General features: G+C 32.6%; 1 protein-coding gene across 1 annotated transcript; it reads left to right on the plus strand.

Moving 5' to 3' along the window:
- Window positions 1–2,454: 2,454 nt before the first annotated feature.
- LOC127724862 (actin, cytoskeletal 4-like) lies at window positions 2,455–9,769 on the plus strand. The gene is made up of 5 exons (XM_052231869.1): window positions 2,455–2,532; window positions 4,046–4,337; window positions 8,026–8,145; window positions 9,377–9,630; window positions 9,758–9,769. Exons 1-5 carry the CDS (start codon window positions 2,455–2,457, stop codon window positions 9,767–9,769), a joined length of 756 nt encoding a protein of 251 aa, XP_052087829.1.
- The last annotated feature ends 7,316 nt before the right edge of the window (window positions 9,770–17,085 follow it).

A 17,085-nucleotide genomic window follows, 5' to 3' on the forward strand; every position in this document is an offset into this window, starting at 1 on the left:
ATAATTAATTTTGTATTCTAAAATATTCAAGAAAAATCTAAAAAAGAAACTAACAGAAAAGGAATTTTGTCCGGATTTGACTTTTCTATTTATATTTTTTGGTTATATCAGCTCTAGATTTTCAACGTTTGTATAAAGTTTCAGATTTTTTAAAAGTTTGTACTAGATAATCACCGAAGAGACATCAATTGTCGAAATGTGCATCTGAAATCTAAAGACTGAGCAACACGAACCTCACCCAAAACTAGTGGTGATATAAGACGCTCTGAACGAGTAAGCAGATCTTTCTCCACAAAATGTAACCATCGTGTAGCTCATGTAAGTAAAAGTTCGGGATAAGTCTCATACAATGATGTCAAAATGTCTGACAACTTCATTTAATCAATAATATGTTAACATGTGGTCATTGTACTATAATGTATTTCTAGCATGGCAATATGAAAAATTATACATTTTTAATAATACTCAAAAAAATAACTGGAATTACAAAAACACATGAGGAGGTACAAAAGACTGCAACGACCATCAACCACTGTCTCCTCCAAGAAAAAACACAAACAAACAAAGACAAACTATTCATAGCTTACTAAGCGGAATGGGGTTTGCTCATTGTTGAAGGCTGTTCGGTGACCTATAGTTCCTAACTGTTATGTCATTCGGTCTCTGGTGGAGAGTTGTCTTATTGGCAATCACATCAAATTTTCTTATTTTCATATACAATGAACAACACATGGTCAAGACAGCTTACAGTTACAATTTACAAAATGTGGCGAGATTTAAAGTCTTATATGTGATTAAACATTCCCCTTTATCTATCTAAAATATATGTCGTCAAAGTCAAAGCAAGACACAGAATAAAAACACACAGTGTGCAGCTGCCAATAGAATATCAACGAAATCTATACAGGAAAGTTCACTGTTAAAGTCGAAAGTGGTGATTCGACTTAATTTACAAGTTTGCTAAATATTGTATATTTTATTACAAAAGTTAATGATACTTTCTTTGATAGTAGTTAAGGAACATGTTAAAAACACTGAAAGATTAGTTGTATAACTCTTACTAGAGGCTGAGATGAAACGATATTTGACTGGTTTTTTGTGTAGTTTATTGATTGATTGATTGATTGATTGATTGATTGGTGTTTAACGCTACTTTCAACACTATTGTGCTATTTCGTGGCGGTCAGTTTTTATTGGTAGAGGAAGCCGTAGTGCCCGGAGAGAACCACCGACCTTCGGTAGGAAAACTAACAATCCTAGTCAATTAAGATTGGAGTCGAAGTTACAACCTCAGTGTTGACTGGCTTGTGATACAGTAGTTAGACTACTTAGACCATTCGGCCACCTAGGCCCCTTGTGTAGTTTAGGTAGCCAAAACACAGTAGGGACCTTTAAATGTTCAGAAGAGGCCTTAAAGGGGCATAAACTGTCAAATTCATGTTCACCGATTTGACTCAAATTCTTTTATTTGATTTATAACATACTGTGATATAGATCAAATTTATTCGTCCAGTGTATGTTCACTTGTTTTTGTTAATATGTCTTTTGATTGAGTTAAGCCATTTCAAATGATATTTTATAGTGTGTCTTTCTATGTTGTGATGTTACACTATTGTTTCAGGTAGGGTGAATGTTGGCGCCTATTAAAACGTTTAAACCCGCCGCATTTGATGTTCAGTGGTTGTCGTTTGTTGATGTGGTTCATAAGTGTTTCTCGTTTCTCGTTTTTTTATAGATTGTTTAAATGGTTTTACACTAGTCATTGTTGGGGCCCTTAACAGCTTGCTGTTCGGAGTGAGCCAAGGCTCCGTGTTGAAGGCCGTATTTTGACCTATAATGGTTTACTTTTACAAATTGTGACTTGTATGGAGAGTTGTCTCATTGGCACTCATACCACATCTTATTATATCTAAAACGTATACCAAAATAATTAAAAGTCTAAAAAAAAATAATGTACGATGCACGGACTCGATAATATATATCAGCATTTCGTGTGTATATTAGTCTACACGCCATCTAATTCACCATTGAGGTGACCTCCGAAGACTGCCGACGGTCATATAACCCGATATAAACATAAACATAGATATAAATAGATAGCGAACTCGTGCAATTGTATTTTTCTAGGTCTGTTTGATTTCATATCATAGGTTTAAAAGATTTGATAACAATTGTCTTAACCTGCTTAAGAATGAGTTTTTGTAGACATTTAGGTAGACACAATCACAATATTAAATTTATAAGATTTCAATGCAGTCATTCTTATTCGAGCTAGTTTTCTTTTTGTAACATATTGAACTACTTCTTTTTCTTTGGCCAAGTTTTGGGTGAAAAACTTTGGTAGTGACAACAGACCACTGTTTATTATATTTGTAGTTTTGAAATTAAAAAAGTATGCCTTTCCATGTAATTGACAAAGACAGTCCTGCAGTTGTCATTGACAACGGATCCGGAATGGTCAAAGCAGGTTTTTCTGGAGATGATGCACCTACAGCAGTTTTTCCCGCCATAACTGGTCGTCCTAGATATCAGGTAAGATGGATATTGAATAAAAGTATATTTCTAAACTTTAGAAAAAAAGATTTGTAATAACAATAACGTTACCAATTTTACTGCACCAGCTGCGCATTCGACAATACATGTCTCTTCAGTGATGACAGAGGCCAAAATATTAGAAAATCTAAAACTTCTTCAAAGATCGAAGAGCTGATAAAATCAAAAACAAAAGGACACAAGTTTGAGCTTTCTAAAAAGCTGTGGACTGCTTCGCTCTAGATTGGCAGAAGTTATAAAATACAGATAATGCATTTTTGTTTACATTGTATAGGAACATTGTTTAGAAAAACAAATCGTGCATATTGCAGATTAACAAAGCAAATAAACACGTATTAATAATTGATATTTCAATATTGAATTTCAGTGTGCAATATATGCATAATAAATTAAACGAACATGAATCAATGACAGTTGATCGGAACTGAAATATACATAGTTAATTTTCCGGCATTTGATGTCTTATCCTGAGACGAGGAAAGTCTGTAATTCTTTATCTTATTTAAGCCAATAGCTGTTGCTGTATCTCAGCCGCATCATAAAGCAACCAATCAGAATCTATATGTGATAAGTAATTATTTCAAGACGGCGTGTATATCGACTGAAACTAATAGCTCCGCACCGTGATGTGAAGCAAAAATGTATAGCAAAGAGTAGGGCAATGGATCAGAGTATTGCTTGAGGGAGAAATATTCTTTGATTTAAAATAATTTCCAAAGTTTGATAACAGCAAATATTGATAATACAATATCCGTATGTTCATGCAAGTACATAAACACTCAGTCTGGCTGCTGTGCTGGTAAATTTGATTAACATTTTTTTTGTCATTTTAGAGAAATTATATATTAGAGAAAATCAATTTACTTGCTCCAAGGATTTATATAGTATTCTTACCATATAAATCCTTGCTTATACAAATGAGGAGATGCATATGGTATGATTGCCAATGATACAACTATCCACCAAAGTTCAATTGAAGTGGATGTAAGCAATTATAGTCAACCGTTCGGCCTTCAACAGTGAGAAAACCCATACTGTATAATCGGCTATAAAAGGCCCCCAACATGAAATTTCAACATTCGAAAGTGAAACTAGGAGTCACTGGGAAGATCCATTTCGTTGACTGATTCTGTAAACAAAAAACCAACTTTTTTATACAAGTTAAACGATGATTAAACATTTTAAACATGTTTTCAATCAATGACATGAATTCAAACAGAACTAGAACAATCGTCGTTATACGATTGCACGTGCTTGTCTGTGTATTTGTGTTCATATGTATGTTCATATCTAATTGTATGATCACCGACAGCCTTCGGAAGTCATCTCGATGGTTAATTAGATAGTATATAGTCTAAAATACATACTTAATTCTGATCTATTATAACAACTACCTGCATTGTATATTATGTCTTTGGGACTTTTTGTAATTTGATTATACGAAATTGAAATGTATACATTAACTTTCATTTACATTTTTTCATGACATGCACTACCACAAGCCATCAAACGTCTTGATCTCGAAGGGCGAGATTTAACCGCCTATTTACAACGTATCCTCCACGCGAGAGGTTATAACTTTGTCACAACAGCTGATAATGAAATTGTCAGAGACATCAAAGAAAAGCTTGGTTTTACGGCTCTTAATTTCGTACAGGAACTTAAAGCATCACCCAAATCATCCTATTTAGAGAAATTCTATGCATTACCGGATGGGACTATGATTAGCGTTGGTAACAAGCGTTTCCAGTGTCCAGAATTAATGTTCAAGCCATCATTAATAGGTAAGAATCACAAATTCCTTTTGTTACAATCACATTCGTATATTGTAATAAAACTACATATGGCGACGACGACGACGATTATAATGAAAGTTTGCAAGTGTGTGTATATATTTATATACATAATATATAATAGCTTGCTGTTCGGTGTGAGCCAAGGCTCCGTGTTGAAGGCCGTACTTTGACCTATAATGGTTTACTTTTACAATTTGTGACTTTGATAAAGAGTTGTCTCATTGGCACCCATACCACATCTTCTTATATCTATATGTCTACACCATATTATACTTTTATTCACACACTGCACAAAATATCTATGTACATTGCCTTCATTGGACTGAATTACCTGCCTCCGCAAAAATAGGTCTAAAAACCGCTCGACCCCGTCCATCCGCACGTCCGTCCGTCCGTCCGAAAGAAAGAAATATTTCGTCATAGTTTTCACGGCTCCTATTGAAGGGATTGATTCAATACTTGGTCTGCAGCTTGATAATTTTGAGTTGTATCGAGTAAGCAATTTATACATCGGGCGTATATTCCACTTCCTATTTGTCGATAGTTCGAAATTTTACTACACTCATTGTACAAGGAAAATTTTCGTCAAAGTTTTCTTAGCTCTTATTAAAGGGAATGATTTGATTCTTTGTCTGCAGCTTGGTGATGTTGAGTTGTAGCGAGTAAGCATTTATCTACATCGGCCGTGTAACTACTTCCTGCTTGTCGATAGATCAAAATTTTACAACACTCATTCTACAAGGAAAATTTTCGTCATAGTTTTCTTTTTTCAGCGAAAAGGGAGGGTTAGCATGCTCCAATATACATGTTACTTTAACCCATTGCATGCAGCGACGCAGGTCCAAAGCCGACATTGGTCTAGTGTACACGGAAATAAGTACTAAGTGAATTGATAATTACTTGCATGTTTCCTAATAGTGAATTTCAACCTTTTATACCATGAAAGGAAAATTCCTTGTTTCTTTCTCTAATATCGCCCACCATTTCAATTTTTCATAATTAGTCATATTTTATAGATATGGAATCTTGTGATGTCCATGAAATGGTTTATAACTCTATAATGATGTCTGAAATTGACAACAGAAGAGATTTCTACAACAACATCGTCCTGTCCGTAGGGTCTACAATGTTTCCTGGTAAGTCATTTTGTTTTGTCAAGATTATTTGTTTTTATGCTTTGAATCGTTTCAATTGGTTTTACTTTTTAAATGTTTGGTCTTGAGGGTACCCGATAAGAGTGGCTGACACAGGGATTGGTCATTTCTCTGATCTAGCTTTTTTTGTAATTTGTTCACACTACCCCTTTTTCCTTCTTTTTTCCATATCCCATCTTTTTTTACAACTTATATCCCACATCCCCACTGTTTTACCATTGAAATCCTACATCCTAAAACCATGTCATTCCTCTTTCGTTCCGCAAAAAAAAATATTTCCAGTTACGTGTATGGGAGACTGCGGAGACTGTTATTCACATGACAGGAAATTTTCAATGTAGATTGAGTTATGAAAATTATGAAAAAAGTGTAGGATCTACTTCAAAAGACGTATTTACACTTGTATGCAAATTTGTCCGCCATTACTTAAAATCACACAAGTTCCCATAAAATTTGACATCACAATTTTAAAAAAAATTGACGTAGATAAAAATAATTGATTGTTTCTTGACGTCAGAAGGTTATTCGGAGATAGATCTAAAGGTTAACTTACTTGGAGACAAAATTCAGCTAAATACCAACCGTGTAAATACGTTTATAGGACTATTTACAACCAAAGTACATACAATAACAAAAAGATGCGTAGAGGTCAACATATACATGTAGGGTTTTCGTTTACATGATATGTCAATCTCTAATATAAAAATAAGAAGAAATGGTATGATTACCAATGAGACAACTCTCCACCAGAGACCATATGACTTAGGAGTTAACAACTGTAAGTCACCGTACGGCCTTTCACATTGAGAAAAACTCATACGGCTTAGCAAGCTATCAAGAGCCTCCCACTGCCTAATATGGTACTTCTCAATTCTACCCTCATTTGGTGTAATAGTCAGACCAAATATTAAATAAATATTTTTACATACGTTGAGATATATGTAACGAAAGTTCCAGATAGACGGACTGACGGACAAACAAGGTAATGAAGTGTATCCCCAATTATTAAAGGTATAATTTTAGCTTCAGAAACTTGGGAGTTCACAAATGCATCCACCTATATTTCCACATGACCAATAACGATATTTGTCAAATAGTACCCAAAATTCGTCTCACATGTATACTCCATAAAATCCTTTTAGAGAATTTAATTGATATGTAATAACGATGATTTGAAAACGCTTATTATACAGTCAAATGGATTTCAAAAGTTCAAATAGGTGCCCCAAAACGGAAAAAATACAGTTCATATGTGCTATTGGGATAATTTTGTATTCATCATCCGTACACTTTCAAATTTCAATGTTCTTTTCTGAAACCTTAAGAACAATAAATAGTTGACCGGATGTCATTGTAATAGTTTTTATAAACGCATGGTTAAATTGAATATTTGAAGGTAAAAAGTTCAAGAATAAATGTAGGGTAATGGAGAGGTCGAACACATATTCAAATAGATTCTTAGTATATTTTTCTTATAAATCGCTCTCTTCATTGCCGATTTGTTTAGATGAATACAAAAATTGCGAAAACTTTGAATACAAATTCAAATACTTAAAATTTCATCTTGGGGTTGGAACTTTTTGCTCTTATTTGTTATATTTAGTGTTCATTTGAGATGTCATCGAATTGGTAAACGGCTACCAATTCATATATTTTCTAAGAAAAACCAACAAAAAATATGCACTGTTCACTATTTTGCAGTTGTTCGACTGCAGCAGAAGAAAAATGCAGTAAGAGTCTATTTGGATATGTGTACGACCTGTCCATCATCCTGCAAAATTGCATGGTGATGATTTATCAAAGCATTGATTCAAAGTAATCCGATTTTTGCCGCAGGAGCCACGTGTAGCTTTAGCGCCAAATCAAGACGTTGAAATTCATTTGATTGAATGAAATGAAAAAAGGTCTAGAATTTAAAACGAAATCAGATCCTTTACAGCTTCTTCACTTTAAACTCGAAAATAAGAGCATTTAAAGCTTCTTTGGGAGATAAAAGAGATCTACGATACAGAAGCCGCATATCATTTCTTGCGTAATGGTTTGTGCAGAGCTATTGCTTGTAGTTTGTGTATTAGAAAATTAGAATGTGAACATGTCAACAGTTATGATTATCCTATTTACTTGTAATGAAAATATAGATCTTGGAGACTCCATTAACTAGAGATATTCTTATAATTTGCTTATTAACACAAAAGACTGATTGTATTTTATTTTGTTCAATTAGAAAATTAGAATGTGAACATGTCAACAGTTATGACGTCATAGTTTTCTTTTTTCAGCGAAAAGGGAGGGTTAGCATGCTCCAGTATACATGTTACTTTAACCCATTGCATGCAGCGACGCAGGTCCAAAGCCGACATTGGTCTAGTGTACACGGAAATAAGTACTAAGTGAATTGATAATTACTTGCATGTTTCCTAATAGTGAATTTCAACCTTTTATACCATGAAAGGAAAATTCCTTGTTTCTTTCTCTAATATCGCCCACCATTTCAATTTTTCATAATTAGTCATATTTTATAGATATGGAATCTTGTGATGTCCATGAAATGGTTTATAACTCTATAATGATGTCTGAAATTGACAACAGAAGAGATTTGTACAACAACATCGTCCTGTCCGTAGGGTCTACAATGTTTCCTGGTAAGTCATTTTGTTTTGTCAAGATTATTTGTTTTTATGCTTTGAATCGTTTCAATTGGTTTTACTTTTTAAATGTTTGGTCTTGAGGGTACCCGATAAGAGTGGTTGACACAGGGATTGGTCATTTCTCAGATCTAGCTTTTTTTTGTAATTTGTTCACACTACCCCTTTTTCCTTCTTTTTTCCATATCCCATCTTTTTTTTACCACTTATATCCCACATCCCCACTGTTTTACCATTGAAATCCTACATCCTAAAACCATGTCATTCCTCTTTCGTTCCGCAAAAAAAAATATTTCCAGTTACGTGTATGAGAGACTGCGGAGACTGTTTTTCAATGTAGATTGAGTTATGAAAATTATGAAAAAAGTGTAGGACCTACTTCAAAAGACGTATTTACACTTGTATGCAAATTTGTCCGCCATTACTTAAAATCACACAAGTTCCCATAAAATTTGACATCACAATTTTAAAAAAAATTGACGTAGATAAAAATAATTGATTGTTACTTGACGTCAGAAGGTTATTCGGAGATAGATCTAAAGGTTAACTTACTTGGAGACAAAATTCAGCTAAATACCAACCGTGTAAATACGTTTATAGGACTATTTACAACCAAAGTACATACAATAACAAAAAGATGCGTAGAGGTCAACATATACATGTAGGGTTTTCGTTTACATGATATGTCAATCTCTAATATAAAAATAAGAAGAAATGGTATGATTACCAATGAGACAACTCTCCACCAGAGACCATATGACTTAGGAGTTAACAACTGTAAGTCACCGTACGGCCTTTCACATTGAGAAAAACTCATACGGCTTAGCAAGCTATCAAGAGCCCTAAAATGACAAATATAAAACAGTTCAAACGAAAGAACTTACGGCTAAATTGAGTTGAAACAAGACGAGTGTTGTGAATACTATACAATTTAGAGAGACGACCATAAATCTGCAATTTAATCCGAAATTTCATAGTATGGACAAATATTAAACATTTTAAAAGATATTATTTAAGTATGAAGTTCTCGACTTAAAACGACACATTAACATGTGGAGGGGTTAAACTCTGTTTGCTTTGCATTACTCAAACTTCGACATTTTCAGTTTTCACAACTGTTATACAAAATCTGCATAAAAAAATAAATAAATACAAATCAGTTTAGAGAAAACACTTTACACGTGTATATACGATGTTCAGTATCTACATTTAATTTATATGATTTCAGGTTTTGTAGATCGTATGAGGAAGGAACTGGATGCCATAGTTCCAAGTACTGTGAAAATAAAAGTTATCGCACAACCAGAAAGAAAGTATTCCGTGTGGATTAGAGGTTCCATACTTGGTTCATTATCAACATTCCAACAAATGTGGATATCGAAGACGGAGTATGATGAATATGCACCAAAAATGCTTTTAAATCATATTGCATGTTTTATTGACAATCAATTCGACATTCAATCCTTGTCTTACATAATACTTGTAATATTTAATTGTAAATTATCTTATTTAAAGTGTGCACATTTATTTATCATATGTAATATATTTTTGAATTTATAGATATTGCCATTTACCATTTGCGTTTATAATAATGATAATTCTGTCATAGTATCATGGATAATAATATATTGTTCTATAATGTACTTGTTTTTTGTGACTTAAAACCTTAAATGTAAGAAAATAACATGATTCGCAAATGTTAAGTTTTGGAGATGAATTATATTACTTTGTTTACACTGGATTCATTTCTAAAGCAAAGCACATGCAACATATAAAGCAAAGCAACATATACGTATAAAACACACACAGGCATTAAAAGCATAAGAAAGCAATACAAACAAAAATAGTTTTCTCAATTGAATTGTTTCATATTTTTAATGTCGGTGCCTTTTATAGCCGACCATACGGTATGGGTTTTTCTTATTGTTGAATGCCGTACGGTTGTCTATAATTGCTTACATCCACTTCATTCGAACTTTGGTGGATGGTTGTCTCATTGGCAATCATACCTCTGAGTCATCTCCTTATTTTTATAAAGCACATGAAATATAAAAAGCAGATCCGTATTTTCACATAAAACTCATACAAGCCATAAAACATAAGATTTCAATGAAAACCAATTATCAAAAAATAAAGCACAAACAGAAGCACATGTATATGGATGTAAGCAGTTAAAGCTCTGATTAGCACAAGCAAAATAATACAGCTTATTAGTTATAGCTAAAGACAGCAAACTATTATATATATAGCAAGTTTTAGAATAATAAAAATATAATTAAATCTCAAGCAGGCTTGAAATTTTGGTTCTGGGGCAGCAAGAGATGGCATTATTCACATGAGCTACAGGTACAATTTCTGCAAAACACCAGTTAGAAATAAATTTTTGAACTCCAAAGATTGATAGACTCCTAGCCTCATTACACAATGAGTTCCATAGTCTTGCTGCCTCATAACTAAAGTTTTTTCTTACATACCTTATTGTTTTTGGTCTTTGTATATCAGCTATGCCTTTGAACTTAAGATTATATGCATTATCTTTAATGTCTATCAAATTATGTAAAAAATGATGTGTGTATTGAAATCGAGATTAAAATCTATTGTTACACCAAAAAATTCCACCTCATCATCACACTGATACTGTTTCCTCTAAAGTTGAACACTGTATTTTATAGATGTGTTTTTTCTAACCTATTGCAATTGCTTGGAATTTTTCTGGGTTTGCCATGAGAACCATGGTATTAGGGAGTTATTATCTTCCTCTAAAGGTTTAATAAATGATTAAAAAAAAGTGCAAGATTTAGAACGGGTGTTATCATCAGCATAGTTATATAAGCGAAGTGTATAACAAACAGGAATATGTCATTAATAAAGACATTAAATAATACAGGCCTGGGCCAGGTATTGATCCCTGTGGAACACCTTTATAAATATCAAGCATTTGACTAATACTTTGTCCAATTTTTACACACTGTTTCCTTTTTGTGAGATAATTTTTTAATAAATCTTGTGCAGATGTACTTGGGCCATATTTTTCAAGTTTAATAATAAGATCATGAGGTAGACAGTCAAACGCTTTGCACTTTCGGTGTCCATTTAAATAATTAAAAAGTTTCATTAAAATTCAATGAGGAGTGTGGATACATAACAGTATAGTTCGGAAAAAAAATCGTAGAAATCTCACGGTAGGTATATAGTGTCCAGCTGATATCGTGTTTTTTTTTCGAGTGAATCGGTCTACTTTTTTCGAGTGTAGATCAGGTTTTTTCGAGTGATATTACATGCGATCAGATCGATTTACTGCTATCACGCGAATATAATAGTTGTATTCGTGACTGTTCGTCTTATTCTGAATACTATACATATTTTGAGCACAAATGACGCACAATTTCCATGTAGTTCACTCATATTTCAGTGTTTCATATTGTCCGTGTTTTTTTCGAGAGCAACATCTAAAACGTCCGAGTTTTTCAACAAATTGTCCGGGTTTTTTGAAGAAAATGTAAATAAGAAAAAAGACAATCTTGGGCTCAAAAACTGAATTTTTATAATTTGTAACTGAAATTTAGCGAAGGACAATAGTATTTATTCTTAATAAGTCACAAAAACATATTGTTATGTTGATCAAATTTAACTCTTTTCAGTTTAATGATAACTTTCTGTTTTGAAAACATATTACCATAACCTTGAAGTTATACGATATATAAGAAATCACTGGGTCCTTTTTAAAACGGTCTTGTCTCAGGTTAGGATGAAGTTTGGCGCCTTTTAAAACGTTTAAACTTGAAGGCCGACTCATAATCTTCCAATTTCATTTTATTTTTACCGTCAATAATGTTTTATGATAAATATATATATTTCATAGTGACGAAAAAACATAAGAGCAAGAAATCTATAAGGAAAAGCAGTAAAAAATCAATATAAACTAAAATATTCTACAAAAAAGCCCCCCCCCCCCCTCCCCCCGCCCCCCCCCCCCCCAAAAAAAAAATAAAAAAACAATAACATATGAATTGAATGGAATGAAAACAACACTTTATAAATTTTATGCGTCTGAAGCGTTTTTCTGGATTTTTTCATCCAGAACGCTCAAAGCCGAATATTGGAAAGCCAAGGATTGTGAGAACCGAAACATGGCGTTGTCAGTTTGTAATCGATCTATGAGTTTGACTGTCCCGGTGTCTGGTATCTTTCGTTCCTCTTTTTGAAGAGCTATATGACCAAAAGGACCTAAAAAGTAGCCAAATCCATCTAAGGTCAACTTAGCCTGATGGAGCTGAAATATCTTAGTTTCTTTATAATTTTTAAATCTAAACGGACAATTTTAAATGATTGATTGTTGGTTGCTTAACGTCCAGTGGCAAATATTTCGTGCATGTCCAAGACGAGCATCAATTAACAATAAATCCAATATGTAGGTCATGTAACAGACGACGTTCGGGATGAAGGTCAGGAAATTCAGACTGCCACTAAAATAAATGGTATATTGGATATGGACAGAAATTTTGCCTTGCAACAGGCAAACCTACGGACCCCTCAAAGAGATGTTGCAAGGGTTCTCAGCGTGCAGTGAACGTGGCACGCCCATTCTGACCGGACGTGACTGTGTACATCCCGCACAGCTAAACGGACGCCCCACTTTGACAAGGGTTTCACTGCCGGTCGGAAGAGGACCTAAATGACCATATTTCTATTTCCCAGTCCCCCTTGAAGGTAAATAATTTTAGAAAGGTTTGTTATAAATCATGTCAAAACCGAAGTACTTACTACTGAACTGATGATAAACTCAGGGACTTATCCAATGTATTTAATAAACAACGAAATAAATAATCTGTAAGTTTTAATACGATCCTTTTGAAAATAATAAAAAAAACAACAAATGTGTTTATGATATGCGTACACCTCACTAATATAATTCTTTTAATTACTGATGGAAATGAAGTTATGATGGTGTTTTATTTCTATGTGACCAAATAAAGCATACGCTTTATCAGACTGCTTCACAGTAGAAGCATTTGAACATTGTTCTTGATTTCCATTTCTAGAACGATAAAACATATTCTCATCAAGACAAACAGTAAATGTAACATTTAGGATGTATTTTCTGTTTAAAAAAAACCACATTTACCCGCTTTACACACTATGTGTATGTATGTCTGAGCTCACATAAAGATCGTTTACATCACGAAATATTTACTGTATGAAATACAGTATCGGTACACAAACATGCAGATATCTGAATGCAAATGAATGATGCTGTTTTATGAAATGTACGTGTAAATACAGCATTATCAAACTGGTTTAATGCATTGTTTCGTGCTTGAAAAGTACTTTATTTGAACCTTTTCATTGTTTATTTAAACGTAAATGCACTGACATATATTACAAAATTGTGTTTTCTTCACTCGATAAAACAAGGACGCACTCGAGAAAACACAAACTGCTCTCGAAAAAACATGGACATATATCAACGAATTTACTCTCAAAAATGTCCTTTTCAAAGCAAAAACAAAGATTCTTGTAAAGTGTCTGTATAGACATATTCCATGTATGCATTTCCGTTGACATTTGCATTTGTATGTGTATAAAAATGTTTTTAATCTACATTTTAAAATATAGCATTGTAAGGCTAAATTTAACGCTTTTAAAACAAAATAATGTTGGGTTGATAATTTATTTTTATCACAAACACTAATTTACCTTATATGATATTAAATATAAGGTTCTAGCATCTTCTTTTTTTTTTACGTCTTTCCAGTAAAGAAGTCTGTTTGTTTACATTTTTTTATCAAATCCACTCGAAAAAAAGTGGTCACACTCGAAAAAAAACGATCAAATCACTCGAAAAAACACGATATTAGCCGGACACTATACTTACCGTGAATCTAATATTAAAGTTGTATAGGGAGGTAGATCATTGCACCTAGATCTCAAATATATAAAATTTATCTTCTTTTTTTTTATCAAAAAGTAGACATAAAACACTATAAGTCTGATACGATGAATCGAAGTGATGGTGATTGTATTTTCGGGAAATGAATAATCTGAGAATCAAAATTCTCCACAAGTTTTCTTTTTCAATTTATCAAGATACACATTTTTCATATAGACATGTATCAAAGTTACAATTATCAATGAATATCAGAGTAGTCCAACTCGACGGTATGGATATAATAGACCGTTTCATTTTGCCGATAAATACGAGAATCGAGTATTTTCGTGATCGATTGAGACCTTCCTGGAATTTCTGAGATAAAAGAAATACGTAAAAGCACTGTTATCAAGACCCTCATGGGTATTCAAGGTCGTTAAAAACCCCCATCATCATCTGTTGTCTTTGAGTTGTGACCTATTTCTTAATCAACAATCAAAGTGTGTGTGGCGCTATTTCGCTTTCGTAATTTCTAATCCATATACTAATTTGTTTACTTTTCTGTCTTATCGATCTATTAATAACGTAATGCCGTAGAAATTAAAATAACAAAATTACCGAACTCCAAGGAAAATTCAAAACGGAAATTCCCTTATCAAATGGCAAAATCAAAAGCTCAAACACATACCATTAACTTTATTACGAAACATTTGAATAAATTCAATCAATATCATTATTTCGAAATATTCTGAAGTGCAAAAAAGGCTTAATTAGGTACTATTAATCTCGTATATATCTATGTGTAAAATGGAAAGGGTATTCCCGATGATTTTCCCCAAGTTTTATAATGTTAAGTATGTCGCCTGAATGATTTATTTGACGAAGCAAAACGTTTTAAAAGAGATGTTATGTCTTTTGATGATAAACAGAAATTAGTGTTTTATTCACAGATATTTATATGATTCGTAGCTGTGCCAAAACCTGTTATCTTATTTTAATTAGAAAGAGAAATGTTTAATAATAGACGATTTTTTTTTGTGAAATATGAATATAAACCCGCTGGGCCGGATTTTTAACGTGCTAGTTCACAAGGTATCAGTTCGCAGGAAGACTTGTCACTTTAACCAGACACAGCATTATGACTCCTTAAAAGACGACCAGCCTTAAAAACGCGTGCTTGGCGGAGAAACAGCAAATACCAGAACAGAGCTCGACAAAACATTGACAAAACACAAAAAAGGCTTTAAGACAAACAACTGTCATAGTGTACAAAACACTACATACAAAAATAAACACAAAGCAACACAAACCCCACAACAATATCAAAATTTCTTATTTTCCTTTTTGTAAAGTAGATTTTACATTTTCGTTTACTAAAACACAAGGAAACAAAGGCATTGTTTAAAAACAAACATGATACTTGAAAATAAATGGGAAATTACCGATAATAGTTTTTCCCATTACATATGCATGATATGTAATTAGTTTCATTGCACTCAGTTTAGCCAGTGCTCGAGTATTGACATGATCGATCTACTGTATATATAGTAAAGGATACATTTACTTTTTATGTATAAATTTCCAGTTCATCAAAGTATTGTTATAAAACTAAGGTTTCACTCCCTCAGATGAAATTGACTTTACACGATTTGAGCTGTTCTAATTAGGCCTTTTTGGATTGTGCTCATAAACGTCTTATGTTTTTGATTCCTAACATTATTTATCATAAGCGTGTAAATTGATGAAGGTTGTACGCCTAGAAATCAATTCATACGTTATTTTTAACGGTCTTTTTTGTTTTGAAAACGCAATGGCTATTTCAGATTCTTTTCTAAATGAAAAGTGTTCGATGAAAAGACCTTTTGAACTCTTTAAAATAAACAGGAAGAATAAAAAAGAATGATGATCAGACTAATTGCTTTAAAACAACAGAAGATATAATGAGAGATGCATTATTAAAGCTTTAACTATCTATTGTCATAGCAGATTCTTAATCTTAACATACACTATAAAACTATAGTACTACTGACACGATCACACTCAGCTCAGTACTTTTCCATTCATGTAATTATCCAAATTATCCACACATTATTATGATTAGTTTTTTTCCTGTTTAAATTAAATGACTACAAAATCTATTTATAAATAATTATGTTCCGAATGGAGAAGAATGATACAATTCTGCCAAACCATACAGGATGTATGGAAAAATTCTTCTTTATAAAATCAATTCTATTTACTAAAATGTGCAATGATGCACTAAGCTATATATTTAAAAAACCCCATTAAAAATCATCAGTGTAAACAGTCTTTCTTGTATTCAAGTTAACTTAAGGCTATAGGATAGTGACAATAGTTGGAGCATACAATCAGTAGTACTAAAAATATAGTAGGTTTATTTCTATTTGTTGCTTAATTTATAGTTGATATATAATTTGTGTATCAAGTCCGCTCTATACGGGTCATTTAAAAAATGTCGAATTTACGATACACCTATTTCTAAAAATGGTATTTGTCAAGCAAAATCAAATTTTAAGTTTTGAATTGAGGGTTGTATCATTCATGAATCTTTACATCAATAATATACATTATTTTGTTAATTTTTTGCTTTAATTCTATAAAACGTATTATTTTAGAGTATATGTATGGGCTGCCATTCTTGTAAAATTGAACAAATTTAAAAAAAAAACAGACACTAAAACCAAAAACAGACTTCAAAAACGATAACAGACGTCAAGAACGAAAACAGACGCTAAAATCGTAAACAGACAGCAAATACGAAATCAGACGTCAAATTAAAAAAAAAAACTTACGATAAAATTTTTTTAAAAGTAGGTCTAAAACGAAAACAGACCACTTCTTAAGACAACTTTGACAAGTTTGAAACTCTAGTCAGGCCAAAGGCTTTTGCGTTTAATATGATTTTTGTTCGTTTTTGTCTAGTTTTGACTGTAGTTGTTTTATAAATGTTATACATATACATGTATATACATTTGAAATTGAATCGAACATTTCAAAGTATAGACTCTCGAGAATTTCGTTTGAATATTCTTAAAACGTTTAGTTTA

The sequence above is a fragment of the Mytilus californianus genome, unplaced genomic scaffold, assembly GCF_021869535.1.
Source record: "Mytilus californianus isolate M0D057914Y unplaced genomic scaffold, xbMytCali1.0.p SCAF_14, whole genome shotgun sequence".
In the NCBI taxonomy this organism is placed as follows: domain Eukaryota; kingdom Metazoa; phylum Mollusca; class Bivalvia; order Mytilida; family Mytilidae; genus Mytilus; species Mytilus californianus.